Source organism: Cyprinodon tularosa, unplaced genomic scaffold (genome assembly GCF_016077235.1).
Source record: "Cyprinodon tularosa strain WSP-4 unplaced genomic scaffold, ASM1607723v1 ctg495, whole genome shotgun sequence".
In the NCBI taxonomy this organism is placed as follows: domain Eukaryota; kingdom Metazoa; phylum Chordata; class Actinopteri; order Cyprinodontiformes; family Cyprinodontidae; genus Cyprinodon; species Cyprinodon tularosa.
In genome coordinates this window covers 486,631-507,119 of record NW_024039224.1, presented here as the reverse complement: position 1 = coordinate 507,119, position 20,489 = coordinate 486,631, and the positions used below count along the sequence as shown (strand labels likewise).

General features: G+C 37.2%; 1 protein-coding gene across 1 annotated transcript; it reads left to right on the top strand.

The window, feature by feature from the left end:
- Window positions 1–5,228: 5,228 nt before the first annotated feature.
- Window positions 5,229–11,399, top strand: metrnla (meteorin like, glial cell differentiation regulator a). Its single transcript, XM_038302599.1, has 4 exons — window positions 5,229–5,562; window positions 6,938–7,326; window positions 10,347–10,406; window positions 10,995–11,399. Exons 1-4 carry the CDS (start codon window positions 5,465–5,467, stop codon window positions 11,306–11,308), a joined length of 861 nt encoding a protein of 286 aa, XP_038158527.1. The 5' UTR covers window positions 5,229–5,464; the 3' UTR covers window positions 11,309–11,399.
- The last annotated feature ends 9,090 nt before the right edge of the window (window positions 11,400–20,489 follow it).

The window sequence follows — 20,489 nt, the reverse complement described above, 5'->3', positions numbered from 1 at the left end:
TCCATGTTTACTGATGCGGACAGTAGTAACGGACCCCGCTGCTCTGCAAGTCCCTGCAGCTCTCGCGTCACTCAGACACAGAGCTTTAAGGTGTTTTTGCTTCAGACTCATTGAGCCTAGTGATGCTATTTTTTATTATTATCAAAAAGTACTTGTTTAAAGGGATTGTTGACAATTGAAACGTAAAAGTCAGTGGTTTATCATAGAGCCATCAGCGAGGCATGTTCCTGTATTTGAGCTGTGTGGTTTTCTGAATCCCACTAAACTGCAAATGAGTGATTGCAAAAAAATTAAAAATAAACCAGAGGATCTGGGGACCTTATTCCCTCATGTTTTGGTGACTGTCACTTTGTGTTTACTTGACCAACACATACAGCTTGGGTTCATTTATTTTGATGTGAAAGCGGATGTCACTGCGGTTGTGGTCAAATGAGCAACAAACCCACACTTTTACGATTTCAGCTCATATTTATATTCTACAGTAGAAGAAGAATATTGGAACAGTTTTCCAATTTTTAAAAGACTGATGGTCAGTTTTCACAAATGTTTGAAGGCAGCTCTTACTAGCATGGAGGTTTCATGACATTTTCTTGATTTCAAAATATGTTTAAAACTTTTAAGAGTGAGAAAAGGGGCCTAAGAAAAGAATGTGTCTGCAAGTAACATCCTCTTGCAGATATTAAAAAGAAAAATTTACCTCCTTCACCGATTTGGTCAAATGTTGCTTTTAAAGATTCGAAGTCTTCCTAAAAACTATGAGCAATTGATAATATTTGCATCAACCTTAAATTATTAGCTTTCTGTTATTGTTCTAACTGAAAACTGGCTTGCAAAGTAATCCAAAGATTTAGATGTTTAGGTTTCCGCCTTCATATCAATTTTTTTCATTTTGTCCTGGGGGAGGAGTATCAGTTTTTTGCTTTTGAAAAGTTTCAGTTCCTAAAAAAGATCCACGACTTTTTGAACATGCTGTCATAAATATGATGTAATTTAACAACAGTAACCTTAAAAAAATGTCATTTCTGATTTGTAAAAACCTTTAATTAACTACTCCCAAAATGCCATAGACTGTATCTCTTTTTATATTTTTCACCCATGGAGATTGTTTTGGTTTTCTGGAATCACCTACACTGTAGTATTTCCACAATCATTGGAATAGCTTAAATGAAAATCACTTGATTAATGTGTGGGCTTATACATTTCCATCATATCTTTGGAAAATCCTGCTGCAGCAGAGGTGATTTTTTTGAATTACAAATCATCATAGAACATAAGCATCTAGTGCTTCTTTATTCTCTAAACTGAAGCTGAAACTGAATTTGAGATGAATATTTTGATCTCCATCTACTACTTTTTAAAACATGACGGTGCCAGTTTTCTGTCAAATATCAACTTCTTCTCTGGAACCAGTTTTTACATCTTAAAAAAACATTTGTTTCTTTGTTGGTATTTAAATATATACTAGAGAACATTTTACTATCTACATTTTAGATTTTAGGAATCTTAGAATGCTATATAAGTTTTCTTTTTTTATTTTAGTACTCTTTTATTCAATTGCTTGTTGATATTAATGTACTGATGATATTATTTACACCTATATTTCTACTATTCCATCACATCTATATATCAATTGTATAACTTGAAAATGATTTTGTCTTATTGCATTCTAGGAATAAAAAATTATGAACTGAATTAAACTTAAACTGCTCGCATTTCACATTCTGAAGGACAGAGAAGACTGAGCTTTAAGCTCATTAGGTCAATATTAACTAAAATGCTGGAACTTTAATTAAATATTTCCTTTAGATATTTCCTCGTTTCCTCAATCATGATCCGGAAAGACATGGCACTTTACAGAAAATGTATTGCTTTAAAAATAACTTAGAAAACAAGTTCAAATGTCCGTCAAGGAAATTCCACTTCGCTTTAAACAGCATTGTATCACAGAACTGTATTTCCTCAACAAATTCAACACTTCATGAATATTCAACTTGTTTAATAGATGAGCTTTTGCTGAAAATTAGATAGGAAGACTTTATGGAGACATACAGTAGTTTCTATTATTTCCTGTCATCTGTAAGTCCCAAAATAAATCACTATTCAACCTTGAAGACGTGAGGGAATACTGAACAAAGCACGTATTAAGGGTATTTAGAAAGTGACTAAAGGGTGGTGTATGAATTTATCAATGGATGCAACCCATATCACACTTCAAATGTCAAATTATTCTAAATGATTACAGATAAGGAATATCACATATGGTTTGATAAGCTGTTTGTGTTTTTGGTGACGCCAGCATTTGCAGCCAAGTAGATGAGTTCATCATTTATTAAAGCACAAAACCAGTTTATGTCTGGTTAAGTGAGTAATGTGTCAGGAGCCTTTACCACAGAAAAAGGACTCCTATTACTGGCAGGGTCATGACAAACAACTATGGGTAAGCCTTCTCCATAATAAGGTTTCACAATTTGAAATTGTAGTTTCGAAACTGTAACCTACAAAGGAGTTAGTTAGACCGGCTCCCTAAAACAATAGAACTTGCATTTAGAATCTAGATTTATCAGGAAGTTTATATGCATGGGCTTTCTTTCCAGCTGCAGTAGAAGATATGCAAGGGTTCTTCAAAACGGTGAAGGGGAAATTAAATGCAAAAGTCAGAAAATGTATTTTGAAAAACATTTGAAAATAAAAGACCTGTTACCAGTATAGAAGTTTTAACTTTGTGCCTATTCATTTCCTGTTCAGACAACATAATAAATGTTGTTTGCTTATCATGATTTGTTTGAATATAATAGGTTTTCCTAATAAAAATAAACACTTTGCAGTTCGATACATGTTTTGGGGGAAAAAATGTTTTTTTGTTGATTACTTGGATTTTATTCATGAATAAGCTGCAGGTTTTTTTGTAAATATATAGGTATCTATAACCCTTAAACTGTTTTTACACTATCAATAAAAAAAACAAAAAAAGCAACAACACAATTTTAATGTGAGGAGGAAAATAATTCACAGTTAATAAGGATATAAAAAGTATGCTGAGAATTTTACACAAGCCTTTGAACTCATGAAACAAAAATGATAATTAAGTCCAGAGGGACCAGTTGCCTTCATTACCTAATAAGTAAATAGATTTTCCCCATGTTTGATTTAATGTCAGTGTTTCTTTCAAACTGCACAGGCTTGTTAAGATGAAGAAAAACAAGGGAACGACCAGAGATAAAGTTATGGACAAGTCTGAAGCAGGTTTAGGTTCTACAAAGTTATTCTAAACATTAAATATTTGATTGACTACGGTTCTACTTTTCATTAGAAAATAAACTGAGAATAGCACAACTGGAACATTATCATGGTCGTCCACCTAAATGGCCTGGCAAGCAGAGCATAAACATTTTAGTATCCAAGTGGCCTAGAAATTATTTGCTCTGTTACATTTTCTCCAGTAACAATAGAGGGAAAAATCTCCTATTACCTCCTTTGGTTACTTCATTGGCAATAAACAAGCAAATTTTAACCAAATTCTTACAGAAATCAATACATACACACACCCACAAGTTTATAGTATAGGGAAACTCTTTGTATCTACATATTTTCTTTAAAAGCACTGTTGAGAAAAAGAGGAATGGACATCTTCTAGTTTTGAAAATTGATTTGTATCTTGTAAGTATGTTATACGGTGTTGAATGAATTTGAACATATTTTAATATCATTCTCAAATTAAAACAAACAACAACAAAAAACATAATTTTTACCAAATACAGGAAAATATGCAGAGGTGATTCTAGGCCAAATTTACTAGGGTGTCCGACGTGGGGCCAGCATGTTTTCATGGGGGCACAGAAAAGCATAAAAAACAGGGCAATAGTTTATCAGATAAAACATATTAAGAGAACACAGTTACTTGTGGCTGTTACCAATGAAGTAACATTTCCATGTCATTGAGTGTAATTAAATTGTGTGTTTTTCCAATAGAACATTTCTAATATGTACATTTTATTAACCTTAAATTAAAAAAGATAATTTACCATGTAAAAAAAAAAAGAAACTGAAATAATTTGTTGTTAAATATGTATCTACCAAAAGGTGGTCTTTGGAATATTGGGTCAATATACATTTATAAGTTAGGAATACACATTTTGACTTATTTTGAATGAAAATGATCAATTTCAGTCAAATCAGAATTAGAACTTAAGTAAAACAGATAAATTCAGCTGTAACAAACGAGAGTATTTTTTTTCAATGTGGTTTAAAATAAAATTTAGCAGACAGAAACTTTGATTCTATCTCAAGAGAACTGAAAACATCACTTGATATTTGAAATCCTAATTAAAACAGAACTGTAGAGAAAAATTAAAAGGCCCAAGAGAGTTATCAGTCACTTTGTCTGTTCCAGCCCATATTATCATCAGAGACTGTAACAGAGGCTAGAACTAGTTCTATAGTCTATGACTACACATTTACCCTTTTATCATTTTTGTTATAGTCAACTGTTGTTTTCTAATCGAGTACTACAGAAGCACCATAAAGAGCTTTCTGACCAGCTGTCTCACTATGTGGTGTGGAGGCTGCAGCACCTCAGACTGGGAGAAAATGAGAAGAGTGATGAGAACAGCAGAGAAGATCATAAAAGACATTCATCCCAGCGTTGCGTGTCCTGAGCCTGTATAACATTATCAATGACCCCTCACACATAGAAAGCGCTTTGTAGCATTTGATGCAGGCCCAGCAGATTCTGCAACAGTTTCTTCCTCACTGCCATCGGACAGATGAACTGTTTAGAAAGCTCTAAATCATGTCACTGACTCCACATCACACTGATAATACCAAACGAAAATCCTGCATATATGCACCATACATATTTAATGCGTTTTGGGTTTTTTTTGCACCATATCTCTTCTCCCGCATTGTTTACATTTGATCACTGCTGTACTTTAAGAAATGGAAATGTCAAGTTTTACAAAACAATTTGTCAACAATATGACAATAAAAGTTGTCTAAGTCTAAGAGTAAAAATAGCTAAAAGCAATTATAATCTTACTTAAATGTAAATTTGTATATACTCTGCTTAACCCCTGGTTACGTATGATAAATAATAAATCAAAGTTCCTAAGATAAAGAGTGGTTTTGTTGTTTGAAACTGTCTTTTCCGAGCCCGAGGTGGTTCCATAAATGCAGCTGATTGAGCGAACGGGGTGTGACGTGGAGAGAGCAATCAGGGCTGCTGAGGCAGGGCGCGAGCCGAAACCAGTTCACAGTTGTCGGGGAGAGGGACGCTGGGAGAGCCTCTATATGTCCGAAAAGAGACTTTTTATGGTGCTGAAAGTCCAGAAAACAAGAAAAGAGAGGGAGCCCTTTAGAACCGAACAAGCGGAGCAGGGCACATGGAAACATTATGCGTCTGGACAGACGGCGGTGGACTTTCCCAAAGTTTTAGTCGCGCAAAGAGGCAAAGTGAGGCGAGATAAACATGCTCTCTCCGATGCTGGCCTCATTTCTGCCTCTTCTCCTTCTCTGTCGGATTTCTTTCTGTCAGTATTCAAGCGACCAGTGCAGCTGGAGGGGCAGGTGAGGTTCTCTGACTTTACTCTAAATTAAATCCCACCCAAAGATGGTAAATTCATGCGTTTGCAGTGAAAATAAGAGAGGTGCTGGCGGCAAAATGGAAATGATAGATTTAACCAATAGATAATCACATCAAGCATAGAATATAAATAGATAAAACTAATTCTAGAAGGTGGTATTTTGTTAATACATGTTTTTTTTATTTGCAATGACAAAAATCAATGATCTGTGCTCTTATTGTGAAAAAAAATTAGCTTTTACTTTTAAAAAGTTTTCTGAGCTTTTCATTAAAATTTTCATTGTTAAATCTTGTCCAGATGAATACTGAAATGCATATGCATGTTTATATTCTCCTATGTTTAGGTGTCATGATATGACCTGACACAAACAGGTGAAGCACACTCTGCTAACATCCCTCCTTGCAACTGCAGAAACAGATTTATACTTAAACCTACTTTTAAGAGTGATTTTTTTTTTCTTCTTTTATCCACCCAACAGGAGGGCTAAGTCATGCTTCAAGCATCTAAACCAATAATCTGTTATCCATTAGTGATATGCTTGCCTAATCTCCTTTAATTGCATGCAGAGGTGATGAACTTAGATAGAACTTAATTAGAGGCGTGCTGAGGTGAGCCTGGTTATGGGGCTTCAGCTGCATCTGCTCAGCATGTGCCTTTGGTTACTTTAGATCTATGGTGAATTTGAATTTTACTGTCTCTTTTTCAGCATACTGGGCGTTTCTCTCCCCCCCCCCTTCTGAAATAAACCACAGGCTTGGCATGTGTATGCTGATGGCTTCCTGCCTCTGGCTTTGCCACGGAATGACTGACACACTGGAGTTTTCAAACCCCTGACCAGGCATTAAGTTGTGGAGGGAGTGATTTGGTCGTGCTGGCGCCACAGTCCGTAGTGCTGCACGGACAAGTCTCTTCCACTCTCTTTGTTGGTGGTTTGAAACCAAGGGGAGGTTTGGTGCGTGACCGGCATTTGCACTTCCATGCAGCAGGCACTGCTGCTGTTGTCTCCCCCAGAAGCCCCTCTGTCCCCTCCATTCATCCACTTCTCCCTCCAAACTCTTCCCAAAGGCAACCTGCCAGTGGTGCGTTTTGCCAGAACTCGGGGCAGAATAATGTCTTATGGGGAGTGTGTTTGAGCTGAGGTCATGTCGGCTGCTGTGGCTCGTGACTGGTCATGCAGCCAGTCTTGCGCAGGGCCTAAATGCTTTAGAAGGAATGTGGTTTAGTGTCCTTACAGTCTGGATCTGGGTTGTTCCTGGTCGAATAATTAGTTTAGATGAAGTATCACAACAGGGTTTAATCAAACGGTCAGAGAAATTATGATTAACTGCTCTCCTCTCACCCTTTCTTGTCACTTTTAGCGGGTTAACCCATGAAGGCCACACCAGGGATGTGGAGCAGGTGTACTTGCGCTGCTCGCAAGGCTCTCTGGAATGGCTCTACCCCACCGGAGCCATCATTGTCAACCTGCGGCCCAACACCATGTCGCCCGCCGCTGCCCGCCTCTCTGTCTGCATCAAACCCTCTAAGGACTCCAGTGGGACAAACATCTACCTGGATCGCAATGGGAAGCTGCGGCTGCTTCTGCGAGAGGAGGAGCAGGCTGAGGGGAAGGTGCACTGCTTTAGCATCCAGGAGGGGGCGCTTTTCATTGAGGCTATTCCGCGTACGGACATCAGCCGGCGGATTACGGCATTTCAGTATGAGCTGGTCAGCGACAGGCTGAGAGAGGAGGCTCAGTCACCTGCTGGTAAGGTTTATTCCCATTGTGTTGCTTCTGTATTACAACAGTTGTGGTGAACCTGTGGTTATTGAGGTCATGAGCTGTAATACAAGTCATTACACACGGTTTGAGGTACAACGTACATAATAAGGTATTCTAGTAAAGTTTCAAAAGCTCAAAAATTCTACATCCCAAAGCATGCCTTTCCTTAAAGTTATAAACTAAGAAGCTGGATTGGGCTGAGATTTCTGTGTTAATGAAGAATCATGTAACTCTGCCCCTCCCCCACATGTTGCTGTCAGTTACCACGCTGAAATAAGACTATAGTGCTTTCACAGAAGGACAAACTAAGCTCTATATAAATAAATCTGGTCTGCAAAACTTACAATTATAGTGTTAGAAATAGGAGCCCCCCTTTCCTCCTAATAAGTGTTTAAAATTTTTTTTCAGCAGACAAGCTAACATGTTGCAGTCTAGAAACTAACTACTTGAGCATATAGTTTGTCTAATTATGCAGTTATTACAATATTTAGTTGCTCTGTTTATTCCCTGTGTGTTTATGCTTCAGCACCTGAATATAAAATTTATTTAATAAGAGAAAGTCTGCAAAAAAACCAACTACAGTTACATGTTTTTACAGAAAGTCATGATGCTTTGAGAGTCTCATACTGACCCATACCTGCTTGTTTCCTTTGTGGCTGTGGTGTACACTCAGGACTAAATACAGCCATCTGCTGGTGAAAAGCTTTATCAGGTTTAACACTAAACATTTACACAGTAGTTCACTCAAACCAAACTCCATTTAATTTTTAGTTTGGAGGGAAAAGGAAAGGCTGAGATTAAAACCTGAAAAAGTTTTAATAACTTGTCGCCTCTCTGCTTGTTTCACAACTGCACCGTTGCTCTGACACGGGAACACTCTGCTGCGAGCTGTAATTGTTTTCTTTTTTGTGGATAGGCTCTGTGTGTGTGTGTGTGTGTGTGTGGAGGGGCATGGCCAAACACAGGCCTTCCAATGAAAAACAGACGTATATTTTCATACTGCGTACCTGCCAGGCCTGCACAGCTTCAAGCTGCGCAACTGTTGTTTTTTCCACCTCTAGCAAAACATGAGTAGTATCAGACCCTCTTGTTTTTTATGGCTCTCTGGCTTCACGTTTCCAATTCCTGCGTCATTGCTTGGCACGCTGGAGAGTTAAAAGAAATCCGAGGGGAGCCTCTGCAGTGGGTATGAGCCCATGGCTCTCCTCCGAAGCAGTAAAGTGGTATGGGATAGCACTGAGGTGATTCACAAAGACAGTGGTCTCGTGTTGAAGTGGGGCCTGAGCGGCAGATTGATTGCTCCTCTGCTTCATCTGATCATCTTTGGTGTATTTCTTTCCTTTCTCTTCCTCCTCTCTCTGACACGCTGCACTGGGATCTGGTTGCTCACCAGCATGCTGGAATGCATTTCCAACCAGATGTTGGGAGGGACCTCTTGGAGCATATAGACTTATTTACCCCTCTACTCTTTTTGTTCTTCCTTCCTCTAATCAATTCCTACTTCTTCATCTCTGTCATGTCTGTTTATCATTCTACTATTTAGCTTTTGATTCCTTCCCCCTTTATGTATCTCCTGTCTTCTCTTGGCTGTTTCAAGTGGTTTTTGACGCTTCTGAATGGTATTAGCAAGATGTGCTCCATTTCACTGGAATGCATCTGGTCCCAGATGTTGCAGGGACTCTAATGTGTTTCTGCACCCCTCCCATCCTCCTCCGCTCTCTGCTCCTATGAAGTGGTTCTGATCAGAGCAAACGGGGCAGAAGGAGACGCTGACTCGGCTCTTGGCCCATTCCTGCGGTTGTGTTTCATCTTTCATATGTGAGCTCCAGTCGGCTCGGCTCTGTAGGAAAGCAAACACGCCCCGGTCCGGTCCGGGCCGGGCCCCGGCTCGCGGTCCTGCCTGATGCCACGGCAGTGCTCGGACTCACTTCAAAGCAAGTGTGCGCTTCACCCTGTGGCTCTGGGCGAGGTCCGCTCTCTTGAAGTCCACCGTGGGTCCAGCTGTTAGCAAGCCATCAAGGCTCGTCGCTGTCTGACTCTTGACCTCTCCAGTGACGTAGCAGCGCTTTGTGGTTCTGCTCCAGCTGACCTGCTTGCCGTCATTCCTGACTGAAAATTTTCAGCAGTGAAAATGAAGAGGATTGGAGAAAACTTGTGCTTTTTGAGACTTTTTTTCTCAATTAAAATTTCTGATCATTTCATTTTTAGAAATGCAGAGATGATCCACCTGAGTTAATACTGTTAGCCATCCTCCTTCTTTTCTGGACTGACAGGCACTTCTGCTGCACCCACAGTCCACCACTGACCACAAACCTTTCCCTCTGCTGACACTAGCTTTCTCCCCACCTGTTTCTGAGTACCAGCCTACCACTAAGAGAAAAAAAGCCTGTGTCTAATGAGAGCATTTAGCTTTATCTGGCTACAGGTCTATATGAGACGACTAATCTTGTCCCTTACAGCCCTATTCTTTGCACTGTTAACACTTTCTAGAGTTTGGCTGATAAAGTTGCTCCTGGTGAAACTCTGCATTATGTTAGCTTGTGTGGTGGGGCTAACCGAACAGGCCCCATACCATTTCAGTGTGTTTGATAACCAATGCTAACACATTTACAATTAGCTTTAGCACTGCACAACATTAGAAAAGCTCTGCTACTATTACTAAATATTTCCAGTATCTATTATGACTCACTCACTCTTGCCCTAGATACCTCCAGCACTCTTTTTGTGTAGATCAAGCATAGATCTAGTCTAGGATAAAATAATTTATATTATTGGTGTTGAGAATTTGCATGCAAAGCACTTGAAGTATTCAAATTTTGTGCAAATTGGTTTTATATGGATTTATGCCATAATGAATGTTATTCAGTAACTTTAAGATAAAAAAGATAAAACAGATTGATTGAGCTGAGGCTGTTTTCCTTCTGTGGAAGGAAGTGTCAAAGGATTCAGTTGTTCTTTTTCTGTGGGAACGCATACTTATATTCCCTGTTTCTTTATTCTCCTAGCACCCTGTCGACCCTGCACTGATGCTGAGATGCTCCTAGCCGTCTGCACTAATGACTTTGGTAAGTTTTAGTTATGACACCGTAGGTCCCCACCTATCAGAGGTCTGTGTCTAATTTCTAAGCAACAGTTTTTATTAAGCAGATTCACTTTTTTTCTTGAATCGCTATAACAGAAACTTTTAGAAACACTAAAATAAGAGGCAATATCACGCTGAGATTTTTACCATTTAGGCACAAAGAAAAAATGTTTAACTTTTTAGTTTAATTTAGTGGTTGGTGTGCAAAGCGTCAGTGTTTGCTAGTTATTTCTAAATATATCTGTAATGTATTTCTATAGAATATAGATGTTTGATATTATCTCTACCATTTCCCAACATTTAAATCCAGCACTCCATCACTCATGCAGATTGAAACTTTAAAGAGAATAATTTTTGTTCAGTATTTCTCACTTTCTTGGAAATGTATAAACGATAGATTTAATAACCAACTATGCTTGTTACTAAAAATGTGTAAATACTAGTTGTCTTCCCTTAGTAACTGCACCCACACTGAAAAGGGTAATCATTGGTAAACCGAGAGGCTTGTTTATGGTGCATTTATTGATAAAGTCATTTATTGATGCATTCCTTTTTTGTCATTTCCCTGCAGTGGCACGAGGCATCATTAAAGATGTGGGCCTGGAGGAGGAGCACTCCCAGGTGTCTGTGGAGATCAGTCGACTCTACAGACAGAAGACCCGTGTCTTTTTGTCAGGGGGTGTGAGGGTACGAAGCTGGACAGGCAACATTAAAATGCCGATGCAGTGTAGGGTGAAGCCTGGAGACGGAGAGTTTCTTTTCACCGGGACAGTGAGGTTTGGGGAGGCCTGGATGGGCTGTGCTCCTCGCTACAAAGACTTCCTGCGGTTGTATCGCGAGGCAGAACTCCAGGGGACGAACCCATGCCATGTGGACACTGACTGAATGACTCATTAGCTGCCCACATTTGGAAACAGACATTTTGTCAATTGTTGAGGATGGCTAAACTGAAATTTCAAGCCAAGAAAAAAAAAAAGACTGATATGCTATTCCAGTGTTCTCTTGGCTGTTCTGTGACTCTTGGAGTACGGAAATGAAAAATGTTGTAAAGCAGCACATGATGGGAGCTGAACGTGATCAAACTGTGTTCAAGTTGTCTTCTCAAATTTGAGGAGCTGGAGTGTTTTTTTTCTTAAATGTAGCAAAATTCCCCATTGTTTGTTTTTCTATGTATAAAATGTGAAATAATGTACATTTTGAAACGATGTGCTTTGTAAAGGAAAAAAAGAAAGTTTGTACAGATATGCTTTTAATTTCTTTAGGAAAAATGTGTAAATTCAAAGACTCTTATTTTGTTTAAAAAAATACTTGCAATTTCATGCCTGAATTATTTTCTTTTCAGGCTCTGCAGTTGTAAAAGAAAAAAAAAGATGAACCAAAAAAGGAGAAATGTTTTAAAAATAAATTCTTTGAATATCCATGCGAGTATTTTTTAAAATGTTGGTTTTAAAAACCGAGTACATCTTTATCTGGATAGTCAAATAAAAGTGTTATTCTTTATTATTTTACACAAAAAGGGATTCTCAAACTTAATGTTTTCATGAGGGAATTTATTCTGGCCAGGCTGCAGGAATAAAACCAGCACCATGTGTGCATTTGCCTTACATCAGCCTAGAGGTGGAAGAATTTATCCAAAAGGTAAAGAGAGATTGATATCAGAGATTCAGGGTGGATTCCTCTGCGTTGGTTCCTGTGGTGACGGTGTGGCCATGTGTCAAGGTCAATGTGAAAGGCCTCTTTGTTCGAGCAGAGGAGCCCGCTATGAGTAGGTCTGAAGACCAACCTGAATAAAGCCCTGTGACCGGGGACACAGCATAAAGTATGACTTTCACACCGCACTCCTAATTTTGATTGGCATGTAAACCTGCAGCTTTACACAAAGTCCTGCCAAGAACAAAAATAAAACGCAGTTAAGGAAGCATTGTGGCTACAGGAGTTCTTTGTGGGATTAAGATCAAGAGGCCCCAGCCTTTTCCATCTGCCTTTTCGTTTCAAACGGAAATGCACCTAGAATGCATTCAGCGAGGTGCCCCCCTAAGACAGTCACTTCTCCAGACAGAGCAGTGCACGGTGCTGAATTGACTGTCTGAATTCCAGCTGACAGCCAGACGTCCTCAAATTGCTCACTGGGAAATGCAAACAGAGTTTCTATGGTTACAGTCCCCCTTCTTCTGAAAATCTTTTTGCCTTCAGTCTGGCTTCAGGACTTAGAGCTTTGTTGAACAAGGTGCAGGAGGAAGAAGGGCCAGTGATTCGTCCAGCTGACATCCTGCCTTCCTCTGAATTGTACATTAGATTTTGGATCCACATATAAGATGCCCTGCTTTGTCACATGCCATCAAACATCAAATGCCATTAAATTAGCCATATACTTCAAAATCCAAAGCAAATAAAGAGCCTGCTGTGTATCAATAGTTTCCGTTCTACTTCAGGTTATCTTAGTTTTAAGATAACCTGAAGTAGAAGTTTTGACACGACAGAGGATTTAATGTTCCTACTACCAACCAACCTGCTGACTTATTACAGGCCATTAATTGATTTCCTACTTATATTTCATAATTTTCCCAGATATGTTGCTGGTGCCATAATATCCTGTAGGTGACTTATAATAATATAAAATCCTGTAGGATAGAAAATATATATTACTTTGCGTCTGAGAAAATGCACTTTTAGATATTTTAACAGAATATTGGACATCAGACATTTGCTTTTTTTTCTTTATACTTAAGGAATTTCTATAAAGTCAAGATGAGTGCAACAAAAGTCTTATTGTGATAAGTGAACGCATTTGTTTTGCCTTTTCGTGGTAGTTACAGTTATATTTTTGTTGCTGTTGACATAGTATGAGTTATTTCTGAGGTCTGAAAAAGGCTATTTTTTCATTCAGATTTTAATGAATTAATTAAGAGGTATGATCGGAGAAGATCTTGGTTAAGTCATGTTTAACATCCTATTATTTAGTACTACAGGTCATACCAGATATTAAAATTACTCTAAGCAGTTTAACCAGTGTACCTTATCTGATAGGTGTCATGTCTCTGTGCTCAACACACAAGACATCAACTGACCATTGTCGTTATTATTTTTGGGCTTGGGTGGTTTTAAAGTGAACTATAGTTCAGGTCAAAGCAATTTCAAAATTAAACAAATGTTTTACATCATTTTTTGTGGTCCTGTGTGTAAAGAATGAATCTACCTGGCCCTGATGTTCTCAGAGGGATGAAAATCAAACTGGAAATATTGTTTACAAAATGTTAAAAGACTAATTCTGACCCAATATTAGGGTTTGTTAAGAAATTTGGCCTTGGAAACTTGATGAAGAATGTCTCAGACTTTTTACGAAAAAAATGTACTTTTAAATCACCAGTTTCATTCACATAGCTATAAAGAATATTTAAAAAATAATTTATTTGTTAATCAGAGGTGGTCAGAATTTTACTCTGGTTAAAAATGAACTTAATATTGACAAAACTTTTACTACAACAATATGCATTAGAGTACTTTTTGTAAAACCAAGTGTGGCAGAAACTGTTGTAAAAACAAAAGGATAGATAAACTCACTAGAGACCAATGGACAGAGAGAGAGAGGGTAGCTAAGTTAAGAGGCAGGAAAACCCCAGCAGAGAGCGAAGGCCTGCTGTGGATTCTTTGGGAAATGCAGGAATGTGGGGAATGTGTTGACTTCACACACACGGGATGTGCAGCCACCATCCCAACGCTGCTGTCTTGATTAGCCAGAATCAATAGTCTCTGTGCTTTTCTGACTGTGTGTGTATGTGTGAGTGTGTCAGTGTGTGTGCCTGCAGTGTGCATGTGGCCCTAACCCCAGCGCACATAAACACATCACCCCAGCAGCCAGATAGCCACCACCCACGCCGAGAGACAACTCAGTTTGTAGCTGCACAGCTGACATCTGATGATGTGCAAGTGTGACATTTTTTAAATGCACTTCTAACACACTCCACATTGTTTATAATGTCAAATTTTTTCTCTCAGTAGGGATAAAAGTAAAATGTATGTCTTTATTTTGATTCATTTGGATAAAAAAAAAAATGTAATCATCCGTCATCATTAAAAGTAACATTCTCCACATGGTCTTTTTATAAATCTTATGTAAATTTACGTTTTTTAAATCAGTTTGTTGCAGGTAGAAAAATAAAGAAATTATTACATCTTTTAATGCTTTTTTTTTTAAATAAAATTCACATCATTCCTATAAAGTCAAAAAATCTGCAATTATCTTTAACAGATTAGTCAAATATTCTCCAAGAGTTTCTTCTCCTTTTAAGTGATTTTAGACACTTTGTACCAATTTCCTTTAAAAATCTAAAATATGAGAGACTGAAAAGAGGAGGTTTGATTTGCTAAATGCTTACTCTGTACCGTGGACGATGACTAAAGTAATACTTTGAAAGGCATTTGGAAGTTCTCTTCAATTATTTATTAAAACAGTTTAAGTTGTTACAGGTAAACACTTTAAGGCTTTGGCTCTCTACTACATATTAAATATTCTTACGTTTGATCACCACATTCCAAGCTTCTTAATTATAAGATACCATGTGGATGTTTCCTTTGTCTATGCTTTTCTATTGTACAGTAACATGCTGGATTATGAATTGAGGTGTGAGGGGTCTCTAGCAGAATATATGTGAAAGTCAATCCCTGATCCTTTCCCATAGCTAAACATGGTGTTGGCAAGATCATGCTGTTGGGATGTTTCCTTCTGTGGAAACGAAGAAGCTGCTCAGAGATAATAAAAAGCATGGATGACAGTAAATACAAACTAAAGTAGGAAGAAAACATGCTTAAAAAAGACTTGAGGCTAGTGTTAAAGCTCAAGTTCCTGCAGGAAAATTACCATAAATATGCAGTCAAAGCTGCAATATATATATATATATATATATATATATATATATATATATATATATATATATATATATATTGACTACCTTGGTTACAACTTAAAAAATGTGCAATTGAATACATTAGATTTTGATAAAACATGAAAAAAAGTGGTATACATATCTTTGTAAGGGACTTTTGAGTCTGTTGCATTATAAAGATTAACACAGAGATGCTGACCCTAAACACACATGTAAATATGTAAATCAAATGTTTACTGACTGAGCTTATGAGATTTTCCCAAAACATTGTTTATGACTAATAAGATGTCATCATCTGCTGATTTATATAGAACAGAAAATAATTCAGCTTTTTTATCATAAATGTAGTTTGCTTCTATTTAGAAGTGCTATACACTAATTATTTACATCCTGTATAGCTCTTCTGGATAGAAGTGCTATACAGGGGTAGTGCTATAAACATGCAAACCAGTACCACTGTTTACATTTTTTTTAAAGTTAAGTAACTGTTTATGGTTATTGATTTATATTGAAATATATTTTATTTTGCAGATTTTTTCCGCTGAAAAAATTAACAAGAAAACATGAAATGAATAAAAAATTTTGTTCTGTCTTAAAATGATTTAAAGTATTCCTTTTACTTCTCAGTGGTTTTGGTGCTGAGTCATCCCAAAAACAAAAAGAGACGCAAGAGGAGAGATTGTGAGACAAATAAAAACTGACTTACATTGTAGGACTTAGAAACTGTACAAAATCAAGTTCACAAAGTAGGTAATTCTGAAGCTCAGGTTAAGGGATCCATTCATAATAACGTTGCAGTGAAAAAAAAGAGAACTGAGGCTAAAAGTTTATATCAGGCTGTTTTCTATTTCTATCTCTTCCAACTTTCCACAAAGGTTTTACAGCTATTCAGAAAGTCAACTCATCCACAGGTATTCCGAATTAGCTGTCCACAACGTGTACAACTTTATGTCTCAAAGCCCTTTGAAAATCCTTCATGTGTCATCGTTTTGGTTTTATTTAAGTTTCCTTTTAAAATTTTCATTGGTTATATTTACATTTTGTTGTATTCTAGTTGTTTTTGGTTATATTTGAGTTCTTATGTATTTCTTGTTTACCCCTTGTTGCCCTCTCATGTCAGTCTCCTGCTCCCAGCTCCCTTCTAGATTCTTCCTCCCACACCTGTTCCTCGTCTGCCAATTAGTCCTCCAATTGTTTCTATCTCCCATATATACGTCACTGTTTGCTGGTTTATCGTCATTTCTATATCTCTCATATGTTTTTTACCTGATGTCTCCTAGATTTTGGTTTTATTAGATTTTGTTTGTGGACTTTTGGCTTCTGTTGCCTCTTAGGATTATTAAACCTGCAAAAACAGCCTCAGCTGCAATGCATTTGGTTCCTCAAAAAACCTCCTCTCAACCTGACATCATGTTTGCTTATTGATATCTTGTTTTTTTATTAAATCAAGTTAAATTAATATCATGTAAAAATGTGAAAAATCATTTAACACAATTTAATCCTTCCTTTAGAAGAAAAATACTAAAAATAAAATATTTTTCACATATTTCTTTGTTGCGATTTAGGCTACCTGACAAACACAACTTACCTATTAAACTTCAATCTGACAGGGTTTAAAAAATTAAGAATGATTATGACAACATTTAATAAGACTGGTTTTAGCTTTATACAGATCTATGAATGGAAATCCTATAAATACAGGCTTGAGTGGGACATTTTTTCTTATGTAGGGATAATTATTCTGCAAACCTAAGCTGACATCTACAGTGTATTACATTTAATTATACTTGTGAATTAGTGCTGAAGTCTGCATCTATAAGGCAGCTTTCTTCTAATATTTTTCTAATGTTGTCCTCTACCTCTATTAATGAATGAATGAATGAATGAGTGCTCTCACTGTCTGCTCATATGGCCCCCAGAGGCACCTCTGGCTTCTCTGGTTGGTTCAGCATCCTCCGGAGTGGGGGGTCCTGCTGCAAACAGCTTCATATTCAGCAATCTAATAACAGAGAGAGACTCTGGTTTAGAGGACGCCTAGCAAACATGTAGCAAATGGCACTTTTATTTACTTGCCCGCACATCCCCTCCCCCAACAGCCTTCATTTAGGAGCTGTAGCGCCTTTTTCAGCAGCCCCATGGCAACGGCAAGTTCTGTCAACAGAGGTAAAACTTTCTCATGATGTCACTAGAACTATGAAGCACCATAAATTGTTATATTGTTAAAAAAAAAGGTTGAAGGTTGTTTTTTGGTGTACAACATAATGAATAGTCTATCACTACAGACTATTTCATAATTATTCCTAGACCTTAATAGCAAACAGCATACTCATCCCACAGCCCTATCTAGACATACCGTAATCTTGGCACTGAATGAGTGTGTTGTTTTGTGCTCCATGCAACCTGTCATTTATCAACACTTGGTTCTTGTCTGATCGAGACAATGCAATCTGCAAAGGCCCCATTGCTCTCAGGCCTGTCAGTTGCACGGCTCAGAAAGGCAAATCTGCTGTTTGCACAGTCCAATGAGCACCAGTGGGTTTGCCTTGCTTCTTGACTCTTCCTTGGCAACTGGGCCAACCTTTTCTGACCTCTGACCTGGGTTGCAGCCTTGTGATGAAAGAGAAAAATAGCTCTTGTCTAAATTTAGCCATTAAAAGTTGGAGTAGACAGGGCCATGCCCTTATGCCCTAAAAGGAAACACGCATCTTTGAGCAATGCGAGGTGAGAGAGATCATCAGCCAATGGCAAAGACGAGTGCAGAGCGTGATAGATTGCATTATTGGACATGTAATGCTTGATGGATGCCCAAACTAAGGGAATAATAAGTTGTGTGACAGATAGGTAGGAAGTGAATCCTTAGATTTTACTCAGAACCGGATGTGAGCTGTTTGCATATAAGCAGAGAATGATGGATGGCTTTGTGGAGAAAGGTGCATGGTGCAACAAAACACAAAAATATCTTTTCAATTAATTAGAAAAATTTTCCTCTTGTAAGCTACATCATTCTGAAGTAAAATGGCCTAAATGTAGTTTAAAAATATATATATTATAGATTGAACAGCATGAGCATTTATACCCCTTGGATATTTTTTGTTGTTTTTTTTTCAGACATGATACAGCCACAAACTCGGACATGATTTTTTTATGAATACTAAAGTGAAAAGTAATGAAAAGTTTAGAGTGCCTTTGTAAACATATGCTCTGCATCATCTTATAGAGCCATCTTTCAGTGCTAATCCAGCTGCTACTCTTCCTTATATAAATATCATGTTACTTTATCAGATTTTTACATTTAGCGATAGAAATGTTTGCTCTGTATTCTCACTCAAATGGTATCAACTTGTTTGATTGACAGATTGTGCTCAAAGTGTCTGTGAGCCGCAGTTTGAAAGTCTTACAAGACAATAACTTAGGTCTGGACTTGATTGGGCTTTTCTAACAAAATAACATGCTTTTATCTGAAATAAATGCATCAAATAAATGCATCTCTGGCTGCATGCTTACGGTCAGTATACTGGGAACTAAACCTCTTTCACAGTTTTCCAGTTTTTTTTTTTTTTATTCAGTTTATCGTCTTTTTAGCTTCATCTATCTTACCATCTCCCATGTTTTGCATCTGCCACATTACGCTACCACCTCACTGTTTCACAGTGTGCTTGTGGTGATGCATGTGCAGAGGTACTTTTCTTGTAGAAAGAATTTCGCATGAAGGGCAAAAAGTTAAATTCTGATGTCATCTTCTATAGGTTGTTGCAAACTGCAAACATTTGCTTGGGTTTTCTCCTGCCACTGACAGATCCAAAGCTTGGGATGTTTTTGTTTTTAACTTAATCTTAATTAAAGAGTCTTTATGATGCTATCCTTCATATGTCTGTGTATGACTTGGTCCCCAATGTGCTACTTGTACTAAGGCCTTGAAGTAATGGCTACATTTATAATGAGATAACATTTTGCACACAATGTTTATTTTTCATTCATGAAATAATTCTGGTAATTACAATTTAAATACGGAACCTTTATGTGAGGGTAATACTGTAAGTGTTATGGGGAATCTACAAAACTGCACAAAGCTTGCATGTAACTGACAGTTTGAGAAAAGAGAAAGATATTGTTCCAAGTCATGAAGTTGGAGGTCATAATGATAAGAAATAAATAAATAAATAAATAAATAAATAAATAAATAAATAAATAAATAAATAAATAACAAAGATAATATTTATATATGTTATTTATTGTTAGAGGTGGGAAGAGTACAAAAAATATGACTGAAGTATAACATTTTTACTCAAATAAAAGTAGAAAGCATTCATGCAAGAAATTACTTAAGTTAGAAAAAGTATTCGGCAAAATGGCTAATTAGCTGTTGAGTACCTGTTTGCTTGTAACATCTCCTTTAATTAAAAAAATGATTTAATCAAACAGACAGCAGTGACTCTGGTATTCCAAAGCATTAAATTAAACAAAAAAAAAACAACCCAAAAACAAATAGTTAACATGATTACGAAATAGCTCATTTGAGCAGATAACCACTCTTCAAAGTCAAAATATTCAACATAAACTGTAGTAATATGTCAGGAAAGGGTCATTATACCTTACAATAACTCAAGTTACTCGAGGTGGATAGAATAAGCAGAATATTTACTTAAGAGTAGAGACATTCTAACAAGAATATAACTTGTTTAAAGGTTATTAGTTCAATAAAGTACAACTAAATCTAAAAGTGCATTACTCAAGTAAATGTAACTAGTTACTACCCACTTGTTTTTTTAGCGCCCTTTCCAACACTATTACACAATGCTACAAACAAAAGTTTTTTAAAAAAGTCACAAAAGAGTTCAAAGATTAGTTATCAATCATAAAACCTGGAAGAAGCTTACTGTCTGCTCATTCCTAAGGAACATGCAAAAGGTTTGCATGCAATGCCCACTGCACATGCAAATCGCTTTTAACCTTCTAGGAAGAGCTTCTCTGTGCATGCAAACTAGCTAGTACCTGTTTAAATCCATGCAAATGTTTTGAAGACGATGCTCTGAATATACAGTTAGAGCTACAAAAGAAGGGTTTGTTTTGAATTATATTCATGCATTACCAGTCAAACTGCAAATCAGTCGCCAGAATAAAAAAAATTGATGTTCAAACATACTCTCAACACATTCTAAATGAATCTGAGTCCCCTTTAGCAG